Source organism: Thalassophryne amazonica, chromosome 16 (genome assembly GCF_902500255.1).
Source record: "Thalassophryne amazonica chromosome 16, fThaAma1.1, whole genome shotgun sequence".
Lineage (NCBI taxonomy): Eukaryota > Metazoa > Chordata > Actinopteri > Batrachoidiformes > Batrachoididae > Thalassophryne > Thalassophryne amazonica.
In genome coordinates, this window is record NC_047118.1 from 53,731,258 (window position 1) to 53,759,081 (window position 27,824).

The following is a 27,824-nucleotide window of genomic DNA, read 5'->3' on the forward strand; positions in this document are numbered from 1 at the left end:
GCGAACCTTGCCAAATCGGAAAAAAAAAAGAGATCTCACAATAAACAGACAACGGATGCTGTGCCAGGACATAGCGTTAGTGGCTTATTGGCTGGTAACCCCCCACACACACAAAACAAGCCTACAACTAGTTTGTTGGCGTTAAATGGGTGTTTCAGCATTTGATCGCTTTAGCTTCATCAGTTAGCGGATATCAACTTTGACCTTTAGGTTGGCTGTGTCCACTGCTGGCTGGAGTAAACTGGATTATTCCAACAGCTGATACATGATTTACACAGAATGACTGCGACTGCTTAAAGTTCAACTGGAAACCTCAGTCTAAATGGGAAAAACCAACTGTTTGATTGGTGAATAAGCAACACAGGATTAAATGCTATGACTGTCATTGATCAATAAATAATTTTATTTAAAAAGTATAAAAACAGTTTTAAAAAGAGCCCATTTAAATTTGGGAATCATTACAAACAAAGAGACTGAGCCTGCACAGGACATTTACAGCAGTGGTACAGCTGCTACATTTTCCATGATGATCTGCTCGATGACCATCTGAAAGACCACCTGCATGTGGTCCGTGTCAGTCGCCGTGGTGAAGTGGTGGTACACGGGTCTGTCAGGCCTGTCTGTGCACGCCAGGAACATGGCGGTGATGTGACGGGCTGCAGCATCCACGTCAAAGTCTGCACCTGTGCAGGCAGCAACACATGGACAAACAGCAGCGTGGAGATTTACTCCATAATTTGGATCAGAAAATTTCTGTTTCAGCACGACTACACAGCTCAGACATTACTGTAATGATGATGCAGTTCAATTGTCTGAGGCGATACATGTACCCAAAACAACTCATTCTCACTGGTTTTTGTGGGTTTTCAGGTGAATTTCTGAATGTTATAAAAACTCAAATGTTAGAGAAATGGGTGTTTTATTAAAGCTGGTGTGTGAAGGATAAGTAAAAGAATCATAGGAATGGATATATACATACAGTCTACTGGTTGCTTCATTTTTGTGACATGGAGGATCATACATATTGCTCATCACAACACAGAGCATTAATACATGAAGAGAAACAAAACTAACTGTAACAGCATAATGATTGCAACTTCACCACTAGACGACATGGAACCCTACACACTATCTTTAAAGATCATATAAAGGATAGGCTTTAAAGTGAATGAAAATGTAACTTTTTAGGTTTACAGCCCCATGTCAGATTCAAGAATGATGAAAAGGAGAATCAAGACTGGGCAAGATAGTGCAGAAAACCAAGTGAATGGAGATAACGCTAGGAGCATTGGCAGGGATTTTGAAACTAGTCTACCATAGTGTGGATAAGAAAAGGGATTATGGGTAATCCTGATGAACAAGTCGAGTATAGTGAGGTAAAGAATATCTGGACAGGGCGATGAGTGTGAATCTGAACGTTTAAGGCATGATGATTAATGTCATCAGCACATATATCTTGCAAGTTGGGTGTGAGATGGGGGGGTATTCCTGGAATGCATGACAGGAAGTTGTGGAGAGTGTACCCATGGAATAGTTGTGGTTGGATCCTATTTTGGGGCATTTGACATTTTCACTGGATCTTGCATGTGTGAAACATCACAAGGTAATTATAGTCAAGCATGCATCAAAATGCTCTTAACTGATTTTCTGAAAAAAAAAAAAATGAAGCCCTTGTTTTGAACTTTGTTATTAAACCAATTTCAACATTTCCTACAGTAGATTTTGTTTTTTGCAGCAGCCTACATTGCATGAGGAACCAAGTCCAATAGAGTGTGGCATCATCATTTATCCTAGATTCCACAGAGTGAAGTGGATGAGAGTTTACAACCCCACCTGAAAGAGGCACCAGTCTGACACAGGCACTGACCCAATGAAGGTCAGTGCCCATTGACAGCTGGGCAGACAGACAATGAAGACCGAATGATTTTCTTTAGGACAATGATTTATTTAATCTTGTCCAAGGATACTGACGTGTTACCAGAAATTGAATCCAGTTTTAATAACCCATGAGCCAGTCATCAGTTTTGACCTAATCGGTACCACTTAAGGTGACTAAACGACACTTAGAATCCAGCCTCAGTGTATCATGGCCTACACAAAAATGTATGATAACCATCCCAGGGTGGTAGCTGTAGCCAGGTAGGGGTCAATGAAGAATTACACAGAGTTCAAAATTTAAAAATGCTCTAATCATGTTGAAAACTATATCACATTATTTGTCTGATCATAATTCCAAAAATTTATAGTTTGAACCATCTATGGTGGAATTTTCTGGAGTTATGGGGTTAAAAACAGCAAAAAATGGTGACAAAGATCAATTTCAGTTTGTACAGGGGTCAAAAGTTAAAGCTGCTCCAATTTCAGTAAAAAAAATGATGCATATTATTGGTTGAAATAAAAGGATGATCTGACTGTGTTGAATGTTTGGTCTCCAAAATAAAGGTCACACAAGGTCAACGTCTGTTGGATTCTATGACATATGTTACCCTGTAACATGATAACTAAGCATGACAGATGGTGTAAACTATTCATTATTGAACCCTATTAACCTAAACAATAAGTTGCATCATTTTTTTCTTTTTTTACTGAAATTGGAGCAACTTTAGCTTTTGACCACTGTACAAACGCAAACTGACCTTTGTCACCATTTTTGCTGTTTTTACCCCATAACATTCCATCATAGATAGTCCAAACTATACTTTTTTTGGAATTGTTGTGATCAAACAAATAATTTGATATAGTTTAATGTGATTGGAGCATTCCAAAATTTTGACCTCACTGTAATTCTTCATGGACCCTTACCTGGCTGCAGCTACCACCCTGGGATGGTTATCATACATAGTACACTGAGGCTGGATTCTAAGTGTTGTTAAATCACCTTAAGTGGTACCGAAAACCTGCTTGGCCCATGGACCATACATACTGACAGCTCAACCACTTATCCCACTGATGTACCTCCTCTACAGCCGTACCCCTGTTAAAATTAGCTTTAAAAGTCTGATCTACAAATAGCAAAATGTTGAGAAATGTACACTGGGTTTAGAAATGTTTCAACTGTACCTTTGTAAGTGGGAAGATAAAACCTCAAGTGCCTTCCAGCGTGTAGGATCTTCTCTCGAAAAAGGTCAGTTTTGTTCATGAGCAAAATCTTAAGAAGAACAGAAAGATTCAGCTAATGCATTAATAAGGTCATACGGTTAGAAGTTTCACTTCCTGTGGGCATCTAAACATTTACATGTTCATACAAGGAAATGGATCCAATCTCAGCTCAAGTCTCACATGCCTCAACTGTAAGAAATTAAATGCTGTTCCCTTTTTAAAAACAACCAATATTTGTTGGCCAGGTTGATGCAACTAGGTTAAGTAAATACAGCATTGAATTTTTCAGGGTGTCCTGGTAACTTGTAGCTGAGATATCAGGTCTTGTTGAGTTACAGGAGCTGGCCAAGGACAGGGAAGTGTGGGACTCAATTGATCTGGTGCCACGTCGACCCGGACAAGCGGTAGAAAATGAATTGAATGTTCTTGATTGGGTTTAACTTTGTGGTTAGAACAACAGCCTCCCCATACCCGTGACCGAGTTTGAGCCAAGGACAGTGCCGTTACATGTGCAATAACCTCATTTCTTAATGACTTAACTGAAGTCCAGATATGAACCACTGGAGACAAACCGTAGATCTTTTAGCTTGTGACGATGTCTGTGAATTCACTTGTCCAGTTACTTTTGAGCCCTTAACTGGGGGATAATGCACATCAAATGTGGCAGTTTCTACAGCAGTCACCCGACTTGACCACAACTGCAGAGAAATAAAAAAAACAAAAAAAAAAACACTATGCACAATGAACATTTATGAGCCTTTTAAGTTGGCTAAAATCTCAAAACTAAAGTCTGGCCACAGACATGTGGACCCAAATGCACGCGCACACACACGATCTCGTTATAAAGCAAAGAAAAAAAAAACCCTGCTCAGAATAAATACAAATGCTGCAGATCATCAGTATAAAAATAAAGAGAACAATTAAGCAGTTTTAGAGTGTTGCACAAATTGACAATATTGTAGAAGTGATTAAAGTCATTACGCTTAATTTCAGTAGCAAGTAAAGTTGCCTGCTCTGTAGTAATTATGACAAACAGCTCAGCTGTGTGATTATAAGCACTTTGGCTTTTGGTCACATCCACACATTTAGAGGAGCTTTAAATGGCTTTATATATATGTTGGGAAAGTGTAGTGACACGGACCCACAACAGGGGGCGCAAATGAACGGCCAATAGATGAGCCAAAAAGTAACAATTTAATGTTGTGAAATGTGCACAACGAATATACAGACAATCTCAGAATATGATTACAGTCAATCCACAAAGGTGACGTGTGGGCAGGCTCGAGGATAGAAGACGTCTGTCCTGAGAAGAGCCAGAACCACATGATTTCCGCCGCCACAGAACCTGGTGAATACTGGAGCCGCCAAGTCCCGAATTCCCAGGTGATCACCGTCCCCGACTGTCGGATCTGGTACTGCTGGCGAGAACAAAGACAGTCAAGTGTGGGTGTGTGTACACCCAGTAACAACAACGGTGGAAATGCCACCTCCACCTCTCACTCAATATGTTGCAGAGTACCGCAGTGATTCCTCAGGGGAAAAGAGTGCCGTCCTGCACTCACTCAGCCTCCACAGAAAGAGGGACCGGTACTCCTGCAAACACTCACAATATACAGATATAGAAAACACAAATGGCTGAGGATATTACCTCCAATGAAGTAGAGATGACGTCTGGGTTTTATGGAGTGAGATGATGAAGAATGAGTGACAGCTGTCAGGAAGTAATGAGTAACAGCTGTCACTCCCGGCTGTGTCCGTGGCGGCAGCGCCCTCTCGTGCTTGAAGCCCGCACTTTAGACAGGGCGCCCTCTGATGGTGGGCCAGCAGTACCTCCTCTTCTGGCGGCCCACACACAACAGGACCCCCCCCCCCCCTCAACGGGCGCCTCCTGGCGCCCGACCCGGCTTGTTGGGGTGTCGACGGTAGAAGTCGGCCAGGAGGGCCAGATCCAGGATGAAGCTCCTCTTCACCCAGGAGCGTTCTTCGGGTCCATACCCCTCCCAGTCCACCAAGTACTGGAACCCCCGGCCCATCGGACGGACGTCCAGGAGCCGGCGCACCATCCAAGCCGGCTCCCCGTCGATGATCCGAGCAGGAGGCGGCGCCGGTCCGGGAGCACAGAGGGGTGAGGTGTGATGAGGTTTGATGTGTGACACGTGGAAAACCGGATGGATCCGCAGTGAAGCCGGGAGTTGGAGCTTCACTGCGGCAGGACTGAGGACTTTGAGGATCTTGAAGGGGCCAATGTACCTGTCCTGAAGTTTCGGGGAGTCCACCTGGAGGGGGATGTCCTTCGTGGAAAGCCACACCTCCTGCCCGGGCTGGTAAGCAGGGGCCGGGGATCGCCGGCGGTCTGCATGGGTCTTCGCCCTCGTCCGGGCCTTCAACAAGGCAGAACGGGCGGAGCGCCACACCCGACGGCACTTCCGCAGGTGGGCCTGGACCGAGGGCTGATACCCCAAACACACCTCAAATGGGGAGAGACCGGTGGCAGAAGACACCTGGCTGTTATGTGCATACTCGATCCAGGCCAGATGGTTACTCCAGGCCGTCGGGTGCGCAGATGTGATGCAGCGGAGGGTCTGTTCCAGTTCCTGGTTGGCCCGCTCTGCCTGTCCGTTCGTCTGTGGATGGTACCCAGACGAGAGGCTCACGGTGGCCCCCAGTTCCCTGCAGAAGCTCCTCCAGACGTGTGAGGAGAACTGGGGACCATGATCAGAGACGATGTCGGAGGGTATCCCATGCAGACGGACGACGTGGTGGACCAGGAGGTCTGCTGTCTCCTGGGCTGTTGGGAGGTTCGGGAGGGCCACGAAGTGGGCCACCTTGGAGAATCGGTCCACTATCGTGAAGATGGTGGTGTTGCCCTGGGATGGCGGGAGGCCCGTGACAAAATCCAGGCCGATGTGGGACCAGGGGCGATGAGGCACCGGCAGCGGCTGGAGGAGTCCTTGGGCCTTCTTATGTACTGCCTTGCCCCTGGCACAGGTGGTGCAGGCCTGGATATATTCCTGGACGTCGGCCTCCATAGACGCCCACCAGAAGCACTGCCGGACAACTGCCACGGTCCTTCACACCCCTGGATGACAGGAGAGCTTGGAACCGTGACAGAAGTCCAAGACTGCAGCTCTGGCCTCTGGTGAGACGTACAGATGGTTCTTGGACAGGTTCCGGGGTCCGGGCTCCATGCCAGGGCCTCCCGGACGGTCTTCTCCACGTCCCAGGTGAGGGTGGCCACGATAGTGGACTCCGGAATGATGGGCACCGGTGGATCCGACAGCACCGTTTTGACTTCGTCTTCGTGTACCCGGGACAAGGCATCTGATCTCTGGTTCTTGGTCCCGGGGCGATAGGTGATCCGGAAGTCAAAACGTCCGAAGAACAGTGACCAGCGGGCTTGCCTGGGGTTCAGCCGCTTGGCGGTCCTGATATACTCCAGGTTCCGATGGTCAGTGAAAACCGTGAATGGCACAGACGCTCCCTCCAACAGGTGTCTCCACTCCTCAAGAGCCTCTTTCACCGCAAGGAGTTCTCGATTGCCTACGTCATAGTTCCGTTCAGCCGGGGTCAACCTGCGTGAAAAGTAGGCACACGGGTGAAGAACCTTATCGGCCTCTCTGCTCTGGGATAGCACGGCTCCTATCCCTGAGTCAGAGGCATCCACTTCAACCACAAACTGGCTGCTAGGGTCGGGCTGCACCAAAACTGGCGCAGTAGAGAACCATCGTTTCAACTCCTTGAACACGGCTTTGCACTGATCCGACCAGGTGAAGGGGACTTTTGGAGAGGTCAGGGCTGTCAGGGGGCTAACTACCTGACTGTAGCCCTTAATGAACCTCCTATAGAAATTAGCAAAGCCGAGGAACTGTTGCAGCTTCCTACGGCTTGTTGGTTGGGGCCAATCTCTCACCGCCGCAACGTTGGCCGGATCAGGGGCGACGGAGTTAGAGGAGATGATAAACCCCAGGAAGGACAAAGACGTGCGGTGAAACTCGCACTTCTCGCCCTTCACAAACAGTCGGTTCTCTAATAACCGCTGCAGGACCTGATGTACATGCTGGACATGGGTCTCAGGATCCGGAGAAAAGATGAGAATATCATCCAGATAGACGAAGACGAATCGGTGCAGGAAGTCCCGCAAGATGTCGTTAACCAAGGCTTGGAACGTCACGGGGGCGTTGGTGAGGCCGAACGGCATGACCAGGTACTCAAAGTGACCTAACGGGGTGTTAAATGCCGTCTTCCATTCGTCTCCCTTCCGGATCCGAACCAGGTGATACGCATTTCTAAGATCCAGCTTAGTAAAGATTTTGGCTCCATGCAGGGGGGTGAACACGGAATCCAACAATGGCAACGGGTATCGGTTGCGAACCGTAATCTCATTCAGCCCCCTGTAATCAATGCATGGACGGAGTCCGCCATCTTTCTTGCCCACGAAAAAGAAACCTGCCCCCATCGGGGAGGTGGAGTTCCGGATCAGCCCGGCAGCTAATGAGTCCCGGATGTAGGTCTCCATTGATTCGCGCTCAGGTCGTGAGAGGTTGTACAGCCTGCTGGACGGGAACTCAACGCCTGGAATCAAATCAATGGCACAATCGTACGGACGGTGCGGGGGGAGGGTGAGTGCCAGATCCTTGCTGAAGACGTCAGCAAGATCATGGTACTCAACCGGCACTGCCGTCAGATTGGGAGGGACTTTGACCTCCTCCTTAGCCTGTAAACCGGGAGGAACCGAGGATCCTAAACACACCCGATGGCAGGTCTCGCTCCACTGAACCACCACCCCAGACGGCCAATCAATCCGGGGATTATGCTTCAACATCCACGGGAAGCCCAAAATCACGCGGGAGGTAGAAGGAGTTACAAAAAACTCAATCTCCTCCCGATGGTTTCCAGACACCACCAGAGTTACTGGTTGTGTCTTGTGTGTGATTAAAGGGAGGAGGGTGCCATCTAGTGCCCGCACCTGCAATGGCGAAGGAAGCGCCACCAGAGGGAGCCCTACCTCCCTTGCCCATCTGCTGTCTAGCAGACTCCCTTCTGACCCCGTGTCCACCAGTGCTGGGGCTTGAAGGGTTAAATCCCCGCTCAGGATTGTAACTGGGAGTCGTGTGGCAATCTGTGTGTGTCTCACGTGAATGTTTTGACCCCCCCTTAGCCCAGTCTCTGAGGGCGGTTGTTGTTGTGGCCGTTTGGGGCAGTTTTTCTGTGGGTGCTCTTTTGAGCTGCAGAGAAAACACTCCCCGTGGATCAGCCTGCTCATTTTGGCCCTGTGCGTTTCCCTAACAATGTCAGCAGGGGGCACTGTTGCCCCACAGAGCGCTGCGGCTGTGGAGCGTGGGGAGGGCGGCCCCTTTTCGAAACCGGAAGGGAGAGGGGCGGCGCGTATCTGGCCACGTCCTTCACCTCGCTCCCGATGGCGTTCCTCCAACCGATTGTCTAACCGTATAACGAGATCGATAAGCCCATCTAAATCCCGCGGTTCCTCCTTAGCAACCAAATGCTCCTTCAGGACTAACAACAGTCCGTTTATGAAGGCGGCGCGGAGCGCAACGTCATTCCAGCCGGACCTCGCAGCCGCGATGCGGAAGTCGACTGCAAATTCGGCTGCACACCGGCGCCCCTGTCGCATTGACAGCAGCATTGTTGAAGCGGTCTCTCCTCTGTTAGGGTGATCAAACACTGTTCTGAACTCCCTCACAAACCCAGTGTATGCTGATAACAACCGTGAGTTCTGTTCCCAGAGCGCCGTAGCCCAGGCGTGTGCCCTACCCCGAAGCAGAGCAATCACATAAGCTATTTTACTAGCATCTGACGCGTACATGACGGGACGTTGTGCGAAGACGAGCGAACACTGCATGAGAAAGTCCGCGCACGTCTCCACACAACCTCCGTACGGCTCTGGAGGGCTTATGTATGCTTCAGGGGATGGTGGGGGGGGGGTTGTTGAACCACCACTGGAACGTTCATATCCTGCACAGGGTCGGCAGGAGGAGGAGCTGCAGCAGCGCCCTGAGCGCTCGCCGCCATCTGCGCGGAGAGAGCCTCCACCCTGCGGTTCAGGAGGATGTTTTGCTCGGTCATTTGATCCAACCGAGCCGTAAAGGCGGTGAGAATGTGCTGCAGCTCACCAATCACGCCTCCTGCAGACACCTGCGCTCCCATTGGTCGTTCAACAGCCGGGTGATGCCCCTCAGAGTCCATGACGCTGGCCGAGATATCCTGTTGGGAAAGTGTAGTGACACGGACCCACAACAGGGGGCGCAAATGAACAGCCAATAGATGAGCCAAAAAGTAACAATTTAATGTTGTGAAATGTGCACAACGAACATACAATCTCAGAATATGATTACAGTCAATCCACAAAGGTGACGTGTGGGCAGGCTTGAGGATAGAAGACGTCTGTCCTGAGAAGAGCCAGAACCACACGATTTCTGCCGCCACAGAACCTGGTGAATACTGGAGCCGCCAAGTACCGAATTCCCAGGTGATCACTGTCCCCGACTGTCGGATCTGGTACTGCTGGCGAGAGCAAAGACAGTCAAGTGTGGGTGTGTGTACACCCAGCAACAACAACGGTGGGAATGCCACCTCCACCTCTCACTCAATATGTTGCAGAGTACCGCAGTGATTCCTCAGGGAAAAAGAGTGCCGTCCTGCACTCACTCAGCCTCCACAGAAAGAGGGACCGGTACTCCTGCAAACACTCACAATATACAGATATAGAAAACAAATGGCTGAGGATATTACCTCCAATGAAGTATGATATCTCGGCGATGAGGTGGAGATGACGTCTGGGTTTTATGGAGTGAGATGATGAAGAATGAGTGACAGCTGTCAGGAAGTAATGAGTAACAGCTGTCACTCCCGGCTGTGTCCGTGGCGGCAGCGCCCTCTCGTGCCTGAAGCCCGCACTTCAGACAGGGCGCCCTCTGATGGTGGGCCAGCAGTACCTCCTCTTCTGGCGGCCCACACAACAATATATATACATACACACACATACACACAGACTATTTATGCATGCAAATTATCTGAATTTTTGTCTGAAGTCTCCAAATTTTCAGTGCTCAAATTCAGTATCAAAAATACAAGTTTCAAAATTTTTATCAAATGTTTTTCAGTTGCTCAAATTCAATAGGTCAAATACAGATGCCAAAGTACGAGGTATAAAATTCGGATTAAAGAAGCAACAAGTTGTCCGTTCCACAGAAAGTAAGTCAAACATCAAGCCAGTCAAGTTATGCTCCATTTGTCTGCCCATAGCTGCCACTCATGTTGGCAAGTATATCAGTGGCATTTGGCATTTGTACATTTTACTTTTGAAAGTGTCAGTAACAGCAAACACCACACACATTTGCAGAATTTATTGGACAAAGAGGTAGGTGGCACTTCTAATGTGTAGCTCCCAGTAAGATTGTGTTTCCATTGCAGGATGTTTGACTTTAGAATCTACCGCTGTGGCTCGAGTTCCCAGTTGTTGAATCTTAGTTTTATACTTCATAATTTGACATCTAAATTTAGGCAACTTTAATATATTAGCGGAATTTTATACCTCATTTTGGCATATCAAATTTGGGCAATATGAATATATTATTTGAATTTTTTTAACCTTCTTAATAAAAGTTCTTCAACTGGAACCACTCAAATGAATTAAGTTAACCCCAAATAAAATGACTATTTTCTAGTCCATATGGTCTATTTGATTATACATTTTTAAAACAGTCTCACCTTAGCCTAGCTGTCCTCCTTGTTGCAGTTTTAGCTGTCCCAAAGTGCAAAAAGTCCCATGCCAGGTATGCAAGTATGAACACTTCACTCTTCTTATTCAAGTACATATGAAGTTTATTTTCTCCATTCACCAGCATGATCTTTCACTTTGAGAGCATGATTTAATAATTTCATACATTGTTCAGGGCCCAGCACATTGTCCTGATTCAGATCTTGTTTTAGGCCAGTTGGCTTCTAGCTTAATTGTGTGGTGTGTTAGACAGTACCCCTTTCAGTATACAGGAGCAGCTTGTCATGTGTGTAGACTTCATGTGGTTGTAGTTTATTTATTTAGACATACAAGTCTCTTTGAAATAGAAGTGGTAGGACCAGCCAAACAAGTTAAAGAAAGTGTGACAAAGTCCAGAAATAAAGAGTAAACTTTAAGCCAAACTGTTAATATAATTTGGACAAAATTAATTTGAGTGTTATCAACTGCAGCATCCTCTCCTCAGTGTGTGCTACACGGCCAGAGCAACTCAACTGAAAATCAACTCACCAGTGCGGCGTTTTGAAAGATTGTGTTGGTGCTGATTGATGTGAAGAGCTCGAGACTTTCCTGCAGCTGATTCTAATGAAGGAGAAATTGAAAAGTAACTGCAACAAACTTGTAAAGTTTAAAAATCTTTTGGTTGAAGTGTAAAATTCACTTGATTCAAATGACTTTGGAGTCATACCACAGAAGGTTCATCCTTCAACATCACGTCATAGCTGCTGAGGGCCACGACAAACAGCACGGCCTGAATACAGTCAAAGCAGCTGAGCCACTTCCTTCTTTCGCTCCGCTGGCCACCGACATCGCACAATCTGTCAAACACATAAAACTAAATTCCTCACATTCGCCCACTGATGTCAGGGTGCGGCCCTGCAAAGGGCTCGACTGCACACTAGGAGCAACTTTGGTATTAAAAGACTTTGCTCAGGGGCCCCGAGTGATTTTCCAGCATGACAAGGATTTGAACAGAGGATCCTAGGGTCACAAGCTTATATAGAATGTGTAAAATCTGACTTAAAGCAACTTTAAAAAGCTTGTTTTAGCTCATTTTAAACTACTTTAAATGCCTTTCATTAAACTGCTTTGAATCTGGATAAAGCAGAAATAAAGTTTACTGTTGAATACTAAAGTAAAAAGGGACCAGAGAGTGTGTTCCAATTATAGAGGAATCACACTTCTCAGCCTCTTTGGGAAAGTCTATGCCAGGGTACCCAAGAGTAGACTAATGCCCTGTTTACATCAGACTGAGACCCACAGAAGACTGTGACATGTTAACTCTCCAGTTTGATCTGTCATTTGCGTTTACACCAAGTGTGCATCACGATTTGATTGTGCAAGTGAAACATCCGCGATCAGTGATGCAACCCCATGCAGAGTCAATTGAGATGGCAACCCACTGGATCAGGTTGGGACCTGTGAGAGTTAACAAGACCCGTGTATCTTAACCGATCGTATGAGGGTGCCGAATTTGCTGCAGTGTGCGATCAGTTCAAAGTAGGACTCGTTTCCACTTTTTCACCATTACATCAGACCCGTTTCCGGTGGGAGTTGGACTCTGCCAGGGCTGCTCCTTGTTATCAATCCTGTTTATGATATTCATGGACAGGATTTCAAGGTGCAGTCAGGCAATAGGGGGTGTTCAGTTTGGTGACGTCAGAGTTGCATCTCTACTTTTTTGCAGATGATGTGGTTCTGTTTGCTCACTCAGGTGGTGACCTCTGATCAGGCACTGAGCAGGTTTGAGGCCAAGCATGAAGCGGCTGGGATGAGAATCAGCACTTCCAAATCTGAGACTGTGGTCCTCTGTTGGAAAACTGTTGATTGTCCCAACTAGGTCGGGGAGAGCTACTGCCCCAAGTGGAGGAGTTTAAGTATTTCCGAGTCTTGTTCATGTGTGGGGGTAAATTGGAGGGGGAGATTGATAGACGAATTGGGGCGGTGTCTGACATTTTATGGACGTTGTACTGGTCTGTCGTGTTAAAGAAGGAGCTGAGCCAGAAGGTGAGACTCAATTTACCAGTTGATTTACGCTCCTATCCTCACCGACGTTCATGAGCTTTGGGTAATGACTGAAAGAAGATTGTGGATACAAGTGGCATAAATGAGATTCCTCCTTCGGGTATCTGGATTTACACTCCTGAACAGGGTAAGCTTGACTATCCGGAAGGGACTCGGAGTAGAGCCGACAGTTCTTTGCATTGAAAGGAGGTGATTCAGGCCCCAAGATTGTCTCCCTAAGGAGGTCTTCCAGGCACATCCCACTGGGAGGAGGCCCCAGGGAAGACCCAGGACACACTGGAGAAATTATATTTCCCAGCTGGCTTGGAAAAACATTTGGATCACCAGGAAGAGTTACAGGACTTGGCTGAGGATAGGGAAGTTTGGGTTGAGCTGCTTGATATGCTGCTACCACGACAAGCAGCTGAAAAACTGATCAACACTAGAACAGACCGACTTTGTAAATTATTTTTGTAGAGACCATAAGTGACTTGTTTGAAATACATTTAAATACAAAATTGGTTCTGACAGGTACTGTTGTTACTTTTTTTTTTTTTTTTTATAAAATCTGCAGAAAAATTCATTGCTTAGCAAATCTAACAGACATAACTGCTCTCCTATGCAAAGTTGACTTTAGGTCTGCAAAACAAGAATGCACTGCTAACTTATGTCATGTGATTCCAAGTACTATTTAACATTAAAATTTTAGTGGAATATTAAAAACTCCTTTGAACTCCCCCCCCCCCCCTTTTTTTTTTTAAACTCTCACACTGGAGGAACTGCCAAAAATGCAGAAGTGATAAAGATCACCAGACGAAGGATTCCAGCTTACAGGTGACGTATTCACGCACTTTTGAAAGACATTTTGAGTTACGCTTGCTCAAAATTGAACTGTGCACCAAGTGGAACCGAGGGTCTTTGTGACACAGGTAATGAGTTCCCATTTGGACAAGACACTTTCCAAGGTGCATGATTGCGAGGCTGTCAGAGGCAATGAGGCATCTGCGCCCTGGGTCAGGAGTCGGTTTAAACGATAGGCCTCAAACAGGGCATTAAAAAAAAAAAAAAAACTGTTTGTGTGGCACAGAAAAGATAGTGTTCACTCATGACCTCAAGCAGATGGATTCTTTTCCAGGTTGTACAGAAGAGCAGAACAAACCCACAACTTTATGATTCACTACTGAAAGAAAGTACAGCCTGGAATCGCTCCAAAATCCAAGTTTGTTTTTCACATTTAGATACAAGATTGGAACATTTTCCTTTTGCGGTATCTTACCGAAAAACCCTTTTGTTAGCTTGAAACTGCGTCTCAATGATTCCGCTGGTCCGCACTCTCACTCTCAGAACATCCGCCTCTGTGGGAACGTATTTAGGAGCAATAATTCGACTCATGTTTTCGAAGAAACTGGGAAAAGGACAAAAAGAAAAAACACCAAACAATGAGCACTGAGCAGTTAATATTCTCTACTTTTTGCTACAATTATTTATTTTTTAGGAATATTTGGCAAACAAAGTCATTTCACTGTCTGTACTGCACCTGCCAAATGGTGCCATCTGGCAAAGTAAACGCTGTGAGAAATTTTGGCAGTATAGTAAATATAAACTAGAAGGTACTTGGACTGCATGCTGTAGTTCTACGATTCTGAACAACTCTGGAGATCTGTGATGATGTTTGAAGCCTCGTTTGTAACATTACAGCAATGCAATGGCAATGCACATTTGAGAATGTGAGCCAGTTTGCCTTGGTTCTACCCTGTGCACTTTTGGAAGGAAAACAATCCAACTTGCACAAATCCTGCACATACAGAATATTTCTGCCAACAGCACATTATGCCATTTTGTATGCAACTCCCATTTATGCTGCAACTAAGGTTTATTTCTGCTATATTTGCTAGTTAAACATCCATTTTGCACAATATTCATGAGTTAATGGTAGTGCAACCCTTCTGTCCTGTGCACCGGCAACATTTCCTTTATGTTCATTTTGTGATTTGTGTCTGTAGCATGGTCCAAGCAGAGAGTCACCCCTTTGAGTCTGGTCTGCTTGAGGTTTCTTCCTCAAATAATCAGGAGTTTTTTTCTTACCACTGTTGCCTGTGTGCTTGGTCTGGGGGTTGGTAAGGTTAGGCCTTACTTGTGTGAAGCACCTTGAGGCAACTTTGCTGTGATTTGGCACTATATAAATTAAAATAAATTGGGAAAAAAATTACTGTATAAAAATATGAAACACTATGTAGATATGGTTGTGCGTTTTGCCTTTTTCAACAGTTTTATTCAGGTTTTGTCTTTTGATTTGTCATCTGTACATTATAATGACATTCACTCTCTGCACCCATTCTAATTTTATAGCTGCACATCCAACCGCTAGGGACAGTGGTCGGCCACAGTCTAGCTGTCTGGGGATGAACTCCAAATTTAGAGACACTGCCTTTGGCAAGTGCAGGTAAACCAGCTCAAGGGCACGTTTCTTTATAGTGTAGCAGATAATATTTACAGAGGAATCCTTCAAATTTGGCATGAATACTCCTTTGACGGTACTCTTTTGAAAAGAAAAAAAAATGGACTGGTCACTTGAATTTTCAATAGGCAGCCAGGTAGGTGTGAAAAATAAAAGATGCTTCAACTATATTGAAAACTATACCGCATTATTTCTCTGAACAAAGATTGCAAAGAGGTATAGTTTGGACTATCTATGACTGAATGTTCTGGAGTTATGGGGTAAAAAAAACAAAACAAAAATGGTGACAAAGGTCAATTTCAGTTTGTACACAGGTCAAAAGTTAAAGTTGCTTCAAGTTTGGTAAAAGGTGATACAAATTATTGCTCAAGTTAATAGGGCTTTAAAAAAAATAATCCAATGGATGTCGACCTTGTTTGACCTTCAATTTGCAGACCAAACAGTCAAAACTATTCCATTTATTGCAACCAATGACTTGCATCTTTTTTTTAACAAAATTGGAGCAACTTCAACTTTTGACCCCTGAATTATTTTAAACATCTTTACGAGTTAAGATTATTATTTTTTGCATAGTACCATTTAAAAAAAAAAAAAAAAAAAAAAGTGCATTTAGCAAGACTGCAGTCTAACAAGCCCAGTACATCTCATTTGTATTCTAGCAGGTCAAATATGGCGTGTGCTCTGTGGTTGTCACATGGACACACTTTCTGCAACTGAATATGACAAAGAAGCTGATAAACGCCACAAGAATTCCATGCAAAATGAAGCTGTGTACACCTTAGACAACGTATTTACTTTGTATTCTGTAATAATTTTTTTCAACCATTCAACAAGCACACGTCGGCAGCAGTAAATCCCTTTTAACAGAAACTGCCTCAGACTACTTTTTTTGCACGTACAGGAGCTTCTTTCAGATTGTCCATCTTGCCAGCAGCAGTGAATAATGGTCATTACTGCTCAGTCTGATTTGACAGGATTTTAAGAGTGAAAAAAAGCTGCCACCGATTTCCTGGACTTTTTTTTTTTTTTTTTTTTAAACAGTACTTTAGTTCATGACAAAGCAATGACCAAGAAAACGTGAAGTGACTTGAAGGTCCTGGGAAGGCCCCATTTAAGTGTGTCACTGCAGCAATCCTCTGCAGGAAGAAACTCTGAAGCAAAAGCAGAGTGAGAACATAGAAAGAAGTGGCCAACTTCAACATCACAAGACAGATTTGTGATAATCAAGTCTGTATAATCAGTCTGGCAGCTACCCCAGGATTTATGGTGACAGAATACGGACTTTGCCCATGGATGACCGCGGGGTAACCATCCAACAACTTTCAGACGAGGTGGGATTAAGCAGAGGTTCGGTACATTCAATTCTGATGGAGGATTTGAGCACACGGAGAGAGTCAGCGAAATTCGAGCCAAAGCTGCCAGCAGCGGAGCAGAAGCGTCTGCTCCCACCACCCATTCTGCTCCCTACTCTCCTGGCATGGCTCCCTCTACATCAAAGCGCTAAAAGGTCTGAGTTTCAAAAAGACAATATGCAGAACATCCCAGGTTGATACCATTTCACAACATGCCTTCCAGGAACCATCACTTTGGGGACTACCATAATAAACATTTCTTTTTATAACTCTAAAGTGTCAATTTTATCTTGTCCATGGGCCAAGCAGGTTTTTGGTACCACTTAAGGTGATGAAATGACACTTTAGGAGTCAATGAAGAATTACAGAGGTCAAAATGTAACAATGCTCCAATCACGTTAAAAACTATACCACATTATCTGTTTGGACTATATGACTGAATGTTCTGCAGTTAAAAACAGCAAGAATGGTGGCAAAGGTCAGTTTCAGTTTGTACAGGGGTCAAAAATTAAAGTTGCTCCAATGTCAGTAAAAAATTATGCAAGTTATCGTTTGGTGAAATAGGGTTCTAAAAATGAATAGTTCGCACCATCTCTTATTCATTATCATGTTACAGGGTAACTTATGCCACAAGTCCTACAATCCAATGTACATCGACCTTGTTTGACCTTTACTTTGGAGAACAAACATTCAACAGTCAGAACTATTCCATTTATTTCAACCAATAATTTGTATAATTTTTTATTGAAATTGGAGCAACTTTAACTTTTGACCCCTGTACAAACTGAAACAGACCTTTGTGTTGTGTGGGCCGCTGAAGAGGAGGTACTGCTGGCCCACTACCAAAGGGCGCCCTGCCTGAAGTGCGGGCTTCAGGCACGAGAGGGCGCTGCCGCCTCACAGGAACAGCTGGGGTGACAGCTGTCACTCATCAACTATGACAGCTGTCACCAATCACCAGGTCTTCAACCACGCACACAAAAACCGGATGACATCTCCACCTCGTCGCTGAGATATCGTCTACCTCTATGGTAAATTCTCAGCCGTTTTAACTGTGCCGTTAGGCACATAATTCCTTTCTGAGTGTTTGCAGGAGTTGCTGTAGCTGCTGTCTGCAGCGTTTTGTGGTTCCGTGAAAGTGAATGTTCTTCACCCTCACACCAAAACGCTAAGTAGCTCTTTGGCTCTGCTTACCTGTGTTAAAGGTGGAGGTGTTGTTTCCCACCTGGAATATCGAATTGCTGACTGTTTACTGAATGTATTGTCACACTCATCACATCTGTTCTTCTGCCAGCAGTACCAGATCCGACAGTCGGAGACGGTGACCACCTGGGGACTCGGGACTTGGCGGCTCCAGTATCCTTCGAGTTCGGTGGCAGTGGAAATCGTGTGGGATCCGTTTTTTCTCGGGACAGACGTCTTCTATCCTCGAGCCTACCCACACATCACCTTGTACAGTTTGATTGTGATCCAAATTCTCCATTTGTTTGTATTCTCGTTGTGCGTTTTTTCACAACAGTAAAGTGTTGTATTTTTGGCTCATCTATTGTCTGCTCATTTACGCCCCCTGTTGTGGCTCCGTGTCACTACACGTTCCCAACACACCATTTTTGCCGTTTCTACCCCAAAACTCCTGAACATTAAGTCACAGATAGTCCAACCTATACCTTTTTGGAATTGCTATGATCAGACAAATAGTGTGGTATAATTTAACATGATTCGAGCATTCTTAAATTTTGAGCTCTGTGTAATTCTTCATTGACCCCTACCTGGCTACAGCTGCCACCCTAGGTTGGCTGTATTACATTTTTGTGTTGGCCATGGTACATTGAGGCTGAATTCTAAGTGTTTCATTACTTTAAGTGGTACCAATTAGTCCAAAATTGATGACTGGCTCATGGACTATTCCACCCACGTCAGGGAGCACACTGGTGCCACGCTTCACAGCCTCCACGACACGCGGAACCACCTTGAGTCCTGCATGGCAAGCACCAGTTGACCCCCACTTCTCAAAAGGAGCTCTCTGCTGTAGCCAGGCCAATGTGGTGTCCCCTTGGCCTTTCCCAGTGGCTGGGATTCTGGTCCTCAAAGATATTCTGAAGCAAGATAGTACCAGAGGCATACAGGTGTCACCTTAGATCTATGGTTGGCATCCAAGTCCCACAACTCAATTTAATTGAATTTATATAGTGCCAAATCACAGCAAAGCTGCCTCAAGGCACTTCACACAAGTAAGGTCTAACCTTACCAACTTCAACCATACTTCCTACAGAAAGTAGCAGGACCCTAAATACTGAGACCTTTAGTCTCATGCATAGGTACTGGCATTGCCAAACACCTCTGCCTACGGGTCTCATGGCACCATAGGCTCTCTGCAGTTGTTGCTTGACCTCAAAGTATCTGTACAAGTCGAACTACTCGTGCTGTCAATCAGGGTATCTGTCAATTTCACAGAGATCACAGCAAAGTCAAGGTCAGCGAACGTTTCCTTACTGATGAAGGACACCTAAGCTGCTAGCCTCCACAATCCTACCAAACGTCCAGTCCATGCAAGCACTGAACAGAGTAGGTGCCAGAAAATTATGGCAAATGCTACAATTTACTGGAAAAAAGTCATATGTATTACCAGCCATGATATCCAGCATCTTATTGAAGATCCCACAGAGCAGTTCCATCAACTGGACTCAAGTTGCGCTTGTGTTAAATGTGTACTTGGAAAGGCAGGATCAGGATGCGATTGATTTTTGGCCTTCGGGCATAAAGCCAGACTGCTCCAGTCCTTGAGTTTTCAAGTAACTGGGACCAAATTCTGTTGAGACTAATCCTTTCGAGTACCTTCATTGGCACAGAGAGCAGTGCAACAATCCTGTAGTTGTGCAAATCCAGGCACTCAGCCCTTCCACTAAACAAGATGTTTGGAGAACAGTTATGTCACAAATACCCTCTGTACGGCACAAAACATCTGGAAATTTACCCTGAAACAATTGGACACTTCCTGGTCAGCTTTCAAGAGATTTTCTGCCTTTTTACACACATCTTCAACCAATTATCCAGGATCAGGTTGCGGCTAAGATTTATTCTTTTTCTTTGTCTTTCGGCTGTTCCCGTTAGGGGTCGCCACAGCAGATCAATCGTTTCCATCTCACCCTGTCCTCTGTATCTTCCTCTGTCACACCAACCACCTGCATGTCCTCTCTCAGCACATCCATGAACCTCCTCTTTGGTCTCCCTCTTCTCCTCCTGCCTGGTGGCTCCATCCTCAGCATCCTTCTCCCTATATACCCTGGGTCCCTCCTCTGCACATGTCCAAACCATCTCAATCTCACCTCTCTGACTTTGTCTCCAAACCGTCCCACCTGAGCTGTCCCTCTGATATGTTCATTCCTATCTTGTCCATTCTTGTCACTCCCAAAGAGAATCTCAACATCTTCAGCTCTGCCACCTCCAGCTCTGTCTCCTGTCTTTGTTAGTGCCACTGTCTCTAAACCATACAACATAGCTGGTCTCACTACTGTTTTGTAAACTTTCCCCTTCACTCTTGCTGATATTCTTCGGTCACAAATCACTCCTGCCACCTTTCTCCACCCACTCCACCCTGCCTGCACTCTCTTCTTCACCTCTCTACCACACTCTCCATTACTTTGAACAGTTGACCCCAAATATTTAAACTCATCTACTTTCACCACTTCTACTCCTTGTAACTGCACTATTCCACTGGGCTCCCTCTCATTCACACACATGTACTCAGTCTTGCTTCTACTGACTTTCATTCCCCTTCTCTCCAAAGCATATCTCCACTTCTCCAGACTAGACTCAACTTGCTCTCTACTCACTACAGATCACAATGTCATCTGCAAACATCATAGTCCATGGGGACTCCTGTCTGATCTCATCTGTCAACCTGTCCATCACCACTGCAAACAAGAAAGGACTCAGAGCTGATCCTTGGTGTAATCCCACCTCCACCTTGAATGAGTGTCATTCCGACTGCGCATCTCACCGCTGTCACACTATTCTTGTACATGTCCTGTACTACCCTAACATACTTCTCTGCCACTCCAGACTTCCTCATACAATGCCACAAATCTTCTCTTGGCACCCTATCATAAGCTTTTTCTAAGTCCACAAACACACAATGTAACTCTTTCTGTCCTCTGTACTTTTCCAACAGTATTCTCAGAGCAAACATTGCATCTGTAGTGCTCTTTCTCGGCATGAAACCATATTGCTGCTCACAGATCTTCACCTGTTTTCTAAGCCTAGCTTCTACTACTCTTTCCCATAACTTCATGCTGTGGCTGATCAGCTTTATGCCTCTGTAGTTACTGCAGCTCTGCACATCACCCTTGTTCTTGAAAATAGGAACCAGCACACTTCGTCTCCACTCCTCAGGCATCCTCTCACTTTCCAAGATTTTATTCAACAATCTGGTTAGAAACTCTACTGCCATCTCTCCTAGACATTTCCATGCCTCCATTGGAATGTCATCTGGACCAACTGCCTTTCCACTCTTCATCCTCTTCATAGCAGCCCTCACTGCTTCCTTGCTAATCTCTTTTACTTCCTGATTTACTCTCACCACATCATCCAGCCTTTTCTCTCGCTCATTTTCTTTATTCATCAACTCTTCAAAATATTCCCTCCACCTTCTCAGCACACACTCCTCACTTGTCAGCACATTACCATGTGCATCTTTTACCACCCTAACCTGCTGCACATCCTTTCCAGCTCTGTCCCTTTGTCTGGCCAATCGGTACAAGTTCTTTTCTCCTTCCTTACTATTCAACTTCTTGTGCAGCTCGCAATATGCCTTTTCCTTTGCTTTTGCCACTTCTCTTCTCGCCTTACGCCGCATCTCCTTGTACTCCTGTCTACTTTCTTCATCTCTCCGACTATCCGAAAACATTTTCGCCAACCTCTTTCTCCTTATGCTTTCCTGGACCTCTTCATTCCACCAACAAGTCTCCTTGTCTTCCTTCCACTGTCCAGATGTCATACCCAGTACTGCCCTAGCTGTCTCCCTCACCACATCTGCAGTACTCTTCCAATTGTCCAAAATTGCTTCCCCTCCAACTAGTGCTTCTCTCACCTGCTCGCTAAATTTCATACAACAGTCTTCCTCCTTCAGCTTCCACCATCTGATCCTTTGTTGAGCTCTCACTCTCCTTTACCTCTTAAGTCATCCTACAAACAACCATCCTATGCTGTCTAGTGACACTCTCTCCTGCTACCACCTTACAGTCTGTGATTTCTTTTAGCTTGCATCTCCTATAAAGAATGTAGTCCACCTGTGTGCACCTTCCTCCACTTTTATATGTTACCCTGTGTTCCTCCCTTTTCTTAAAGTAGGTATTCACCACAGCCATTTCCATCCTTTTTGCAAACTCAACTACCATCTGTCCTTCCCCATTCCTATCCTTGATACCATATCTACCCATTACTTCCTCATCACCTCTGTTCCCTTCACCAACATGCCCATTGAAGTCTGCTCCTATCACCACTCTTTCATGCTTGGGCACACTCTCCACCACCTCATCTAACACACTCCAGAAATCTTCTTTCTCCTTCATCTCACAACCTACCTGTGGGGCATATGCACTGATGATATTCATCATCACCCCTTCAATTTCCAACTTCACACTCATCACCCTGTCAGACACTCGCTTAACCTCCAACACACTTTTAACATACTCTTCCTTTAAAATGACCCCAACACCATTTCTCTTTCTGTCCTCACCATGGTACAACAACTTGTACCCACCGCCGATGCTCCTGCTCTTACTTCCCTTCCACTTGGTCTCTTGCACACACACAATATGTCTACCTTTCTCCTCTCCATCATATCAGCCAGCTCTCTCCCTTTACCAGTCATACTACCAACATTCAAAGTCCCCACTCTCATTTCCACCCTTCTAGTTTTCTTCTTCTCCCGCTGTTCGTGGCAACGTTTTCCTCCTCTTCTTCATCGTCGTCTTTGCCCAGCAGTAGCCCAATTTCCACCGGCACCCTGTTGGGCAATAGCACCGGCTAACAGATTTATTCAGTTTTAAAATTCATTTATTCATGCATTACACACTTCTGCTATTTATACAGCACTTGGCCAGCAAATTAACTCTACAGCTATTATGGTGATTGGACAAAGGTCTTCTACACCACAGTACTGGTGGATTGAGGCACTGGTTGACATGGCTGAACACCAATGGACATTTATCTTTCCTCTTCACCTCTGCATGTGATTTCATCAGTTCACAAGTCAAGTAAAGGCAAGGATTTCAGTGAAAGCACCTGCTGAGATGACTTCTTAAAATTACTTACAGATTGCTGAACATCAGGTACATGTATTTGACAATCTTCATACCTTATTTCATGAGAGTTTAACTGGCTGCCTGTGCATGTCTTGCTGTCGCATTGTGCTGCCAATCTCACTGGTCATTTCTTTTTTTTTTTTGAAAGAGATCACATTTTAGGAGCAATTCTACTCACTAGAGTGCAGAGTCGTTTAGCTGAAACTCGTAACCTCTTGCAGCAGCTGTTCGGACTCCTTGGTCAGCCCAAAGCGCACAGAAAGCATGAGCAACGAAAGGAATTAACTCCTGGTCACCCCCTAGACACTGGCTGCAGGACAAGATGGCGTGGGCGTGCATCTGAGCAAGAAAGATTTCATCAAATCAGACACTGAAGCATGTTTAGCAGTTCAGGTCATTGGACTTGAAGTGTCAGAACATGAAGATACTTTCAGACAAATTAGGTAAATTGTTGAGAAATTAGTATTTTTTTTTTTAAACGTACTAATTTCTCAACAATACAAAACAAAATACAAAAAAAAAAAGGAAAAAAGGTACAACAGTTAATTAGGCAATTTGGTAAACAAGTATTTCATGGTCAAACTTTGTGAATGTTACATGATTTTGAGCGTACTGCCGTGCCACAGGCCTGTTGCCAGTGACCAACTCAAATTAACCAAGATGTTCTTCCAACTAATTTAAACAGAAAGTCATCAAACAGAGGTCACACATAGTCAAAAACACCATGACAGTCAGATGCATATTTACTTTTACATCCACCAAGGACGTAATAAAATCTTTGCCGTTTATTTGTCTGTTAGCAGGATTATGTCAAAACTACTGCACAGATTTTGATCAAATTTTCACCACAGATAGATATGAGACCAAGGAAGACAGATTCGGGATCAAGATTTCACTTTATATAGGCGTTGAAGGAAAACTTCAAAACTACTTCATGGATTCTCACCATATTTGCACCACAGATAGACATTGGGGCATGGAAGACTTCAGTGAATTTTGGAGGTGATCCATATTGGCAGACATCAGAAATCTTTGATTGCTCTTGTATCATGGTGTGTAGAGCCCAGATACCTTTCAAAGTATGTGCATTTGTCATGGTGCACCAAGTTATTAGGGTTGCCGAGCCAGACCGTGAAACCTAGGTCTACGGTGGAGTTTGTGGTTTACCAGCTGAGACTGCAAGTTGTTACGACAATTGGAACAAAAATTTTCTGGGCAAATAAATAGGGTGAGTGGGCTGCTTTCTGTAGCTGGCAATCAATTTGCCCTATTGAGGTTTCAAATTCCACAAAATCTCAGGGAGGTGGCTTTCACTGTGATATATATATATATATATATATATATATATATATATATATATATATATATATATATATATATATATATATATATATAATTATTATTATTCAGGTTTCACATTTACAGAGAGCACTGCTTGTTTCAATTCGAAATAAGTTTTTACTTAAGAACTCTTTTCTTTTTGAAGGAAGAAAAAGAATACCCTCAAGTCAAAGCCAACAAAAATAACAGTTCTAGCTTTCAACTCCAATATGCTGTTGTGGACAGCACAGACAACTGTCCAAACATTTATGCATGATTGCCTGAATAAATGTTAAACTGATCAACTTGAAGCAATAGATTGTGAAGCATTGCAACTTTTCATGTGGAAACATGAAAGACCATGTCTGCTGCACGGTGCAACAACAGATAAGAGCGACATCTGGTGGATTTAAAAGGAGCTGTCATGTGTCTGTCTTGGAACTACATAAAAAAAAAAAGAAAAAAAAAAAAAAAAAAGAAAAACCCTCTGTAGCGGTGCTCCTGCAACACCCATAGTCCATGGGCCAAGTCGGTTTTTGGTACCACTTAAGGCATGGGTAGGCAACCTGTTCCAGAAAGAGCCATGAGGGTGCAGGTTTTCTTTGCAGCCACTGACTCCACCAGGTGATTTCACTGATTCCATCTGCTCAAAGTGATATTAATCAGTAAAATCACCTCGTGGAGTCAGTGGCTGCAAAGAAAACCTGCACCCCCATGGCTCTTTTTGGAACAGGTTGCCTACCCCTGACTTAAGGTGACTAAACGACACTTAGAATCCAGCCTCAATGTATCATGGCCTACACAAAAATGTATGATAACCATCCCAGGGTGGTAGCTGTAGCCAGCTAGGGGTCAACAAAGAATTACACAGGAGGTCAAAATGTAAAAATGCTCCAGTCATGTTGAAAACTATATCACATTATTTATTTGTCTGATCATAACAAATGCAAAAAAGTATAGTTTGGACCATCTATGACAGAATGTTTTGGAGTTATGTAGTAAAAACAGCAAAAATTGTGACAGAGGTCAGTTTCGGTTTGTACAAGAGTCAAAAGTTGAAGTTGCTCCAATTTTAATAAAACAAAATGATGCAAATTATTGTTTGGGTTAATAGGATTCTATAAAAGAATAGTTTGCACCATCTGTCATGCTTAGTTATCATGTTACAGGGTAACATATGTCACATGTCATAGAATTCAATGGATGGTGACCTTGTTTGACCTTTACTTTGGAGGCCAAACATTCAACACAGCCAAAACTATTCCATTTATTAATCCTTTTATTTCAACCAATAAGTTGCATCATCTTTTACTGAAACTGGCACAACTAACTTTTGACCCCTGTACAAACTGAAACTGACCTTTGTCACCATTGTTGCTGTTTTTACCCCATAACTCCAGAACATTCCATCATAGATAGTCCAAACTATACTTTGTTGGAATTGTTATGATTATGTTATGATCAGACAAATTATGTGATGAAGTTTTCAATGGGATTGGAGCATTTTTACATTTTGACCTCCTGTGTAATTCTTTGTTGACCCCTAGCTGGCTACAGTTACCACCCTGGGATGGTTATCATACATTTTTGTGTAGGCCAAGATACACTGAGGCTGGATTCTAAGGGTCATTTAGTCACCTTAAGCGGTACCGATTACAGGTCAAAATTGATGACTGGCTCATGGACTACCAGTTAGAGTTGTGTTTCCCAGCTGATTGGCTGAACACACTTGAGTTGATTAAGTGGAAAGCATCACCTGATTGTTCTTGTTGGCTAGGTTAATCCTGAGCACGCCCATTCCCTGCAGAACAAACTTCATTGAGGTCAGGAGGTTATCCAGCACTGCAGGCTGCAGAGAGATGACAGACGACAGTGAGAAGATGTTGGTGTTAAACAGATGTGAGATCTGTTCTTAAGTACTGCACCTTGAAACGAATGAGTTCCTGATTGGAGAAGCCGCAGCTGTGGATGATCTTGATCTGTTTGACCAGCGTGCTCTTCCCGCTCTCTGCAGCTCCTGATCAATAAATCAGAAATTATTTCACTGGAACTCTCAACCCAAGAGGTAGAAATTGTCTTTGATCTTACCGAGCATGAGGATTTTAACCACATTCATCTCCATTTTGGCGCATTCACACAAATCTTGTTCAATTTTGGAGCTCTGGAGTTTAGCTTTTTTGCTTTCCTCTGTAAATTCCAGATCAAGGCCCATTCCCAAACACACCTTGAAGAACAAGCACAGGTTTCACATGCAGCATGAAAGCACTGATGACAATGTAATCCTCAGTAATAAGATTACAATCCAGCTGGGATTGTTCTTCAGAAGACTAAATTCCACAGAATCACATTCCTCAGTGACATAAAGCAAACATCACATTTGTCTGTTTCCTGTCCAATTTCCTATAATCAGGTTTCAGCACCAGTTAACTGATTTTTTTTTTCCCAAAACCAAATGAAGATCCACCTCTGCTAACCCACTACAGCAATGACACTCCCTCTCATAGATGCTGAACACATTTAAATTACTGACAATATTTGAAAGACTACCTGCAACGAGGCCGGCAGGATATTAGCACAACACATCTTCTTGGGTTTTTTTAACGTCACACACAAGCATAAGTGACAGCTCAAAGAGAAAACTGTTTTATGGAAACAAGAAGCAGCAATTTGGGCTAATGAGAGGCACATGTGTAAAAAGACATCAACCTTCAAAATAAAAGACTGTGCAAAATATGTGGAAGCCTGATATGAAAAAAAAATTGTCTATCTATATGTATATATAAAGATATGAATTTTAACTTTCTGCATCATAATTAGAGATGTGATGAAATCATTAGAAAAACCTATGCGGAATAAGTAATCCTTCAAAATAAAAGTATGTCAAGTTCAGCAGAAACATGATCTTAAAAAAAAGCCTAAAGAAAGTTGAAATGTGGACAAAATCATAATTAAATTTTCAGTTTTTTAAGTTATAATTTAATTCTAAATTAATTGTTTTGCTTGTAAGACAGAAAGCTATATATCTATATATACATACACATACACACACACACACACACACACACACACACACTTTTTAAAAACTTTTAAATCTCATTTCAGGCCTTTTTTGTAATTTTCTGCAGATATAACCCCTTAATTGTCAGGTTTTTTTTTTTTTCATGGGGCGGGGTTTTTGGGGGGGGGGGGGGGGGGGGGCTGGGCTTCCTTAACCATGCACTAAGACTACAGAAAAATACTTGAATTGTGTAATTTTGTAAAAAAAAAAAAAAAAAAAGTAAAATCTAGTTCTTAAGTTAATTTTATTTATTTAATGAAATAAAATTACTGACATGTCAGTGTCTGTCATGTGACAGTGACTGTCAGTGATAAGTTGCCAGGACAAGATTCAACCCGAAATGTTGAAGTCTTGGTTGACACACCTTTTGGAGCTCTTTGAAACTGGATTGTAAGTGTTGTTTCAGCACCGTAAGTGGTACAGATTAAGCCAAAACTGGCTTTGAACTCATGTACTACTAACAGTGAAGTAG

General features: G+C 44.1%; 1 protein-coding gene across 1 annotated transcript; it reads right to left on the minus strand.

Annotated features, from left to right (window-relative positions):
• Positions 1–474: 474 nt before the first annotated feature.
• On the minus strand, positions 475–26,877 carry gnav1 (guanine nucleotide binding protein (G protein) alpha v1). The gene is made up of 10 exons (XM_034191367.1): positions 26,842–26,877; positions 26,383–26,518; positions 26,220–26,311; positions 26,051–26,143; positions 23,153–23,313; positions 14,136–14,264; positions 11,544–11,673; positions 11,366–11,437; positions 3,061–3,148; positions 475–683 (listed from the first exon to the last, which is right to left on the minus strand). Exons 1-10 carry the CDS (start codon positions 26,875–26,877, stop codon positions 493–495), a joined length of 1,128 nt encoding a protein of 375 aa, XP_034047258.1. The 3' UTR covers positions 475–492.
• Positions 26,878–27,824: the final 947 nt, after the last annotated feature.

Coding starts and splice junctions, on each gene's coding strand:
- gnav1 (XM_034191367.1), bottom strand. CDS start 26,877: ATGTGTTGTGCTAATATCCTGCCGGCCTCGTTGCAG. Junction 23,314..26,050: donor TAGCCAACAAGAACAATCAG/GTGATGCTTTCC, acceptor TTTCTTGCTCAG/ATGCACGCCCACGCCATCTT. Junction 684..3,060: donor TTATCTTCCCACTTACAAAG/GTACAGTTGAAA, acceptor CTGCCTGCACAG/GTGCAGACTTTGACGTGGAT.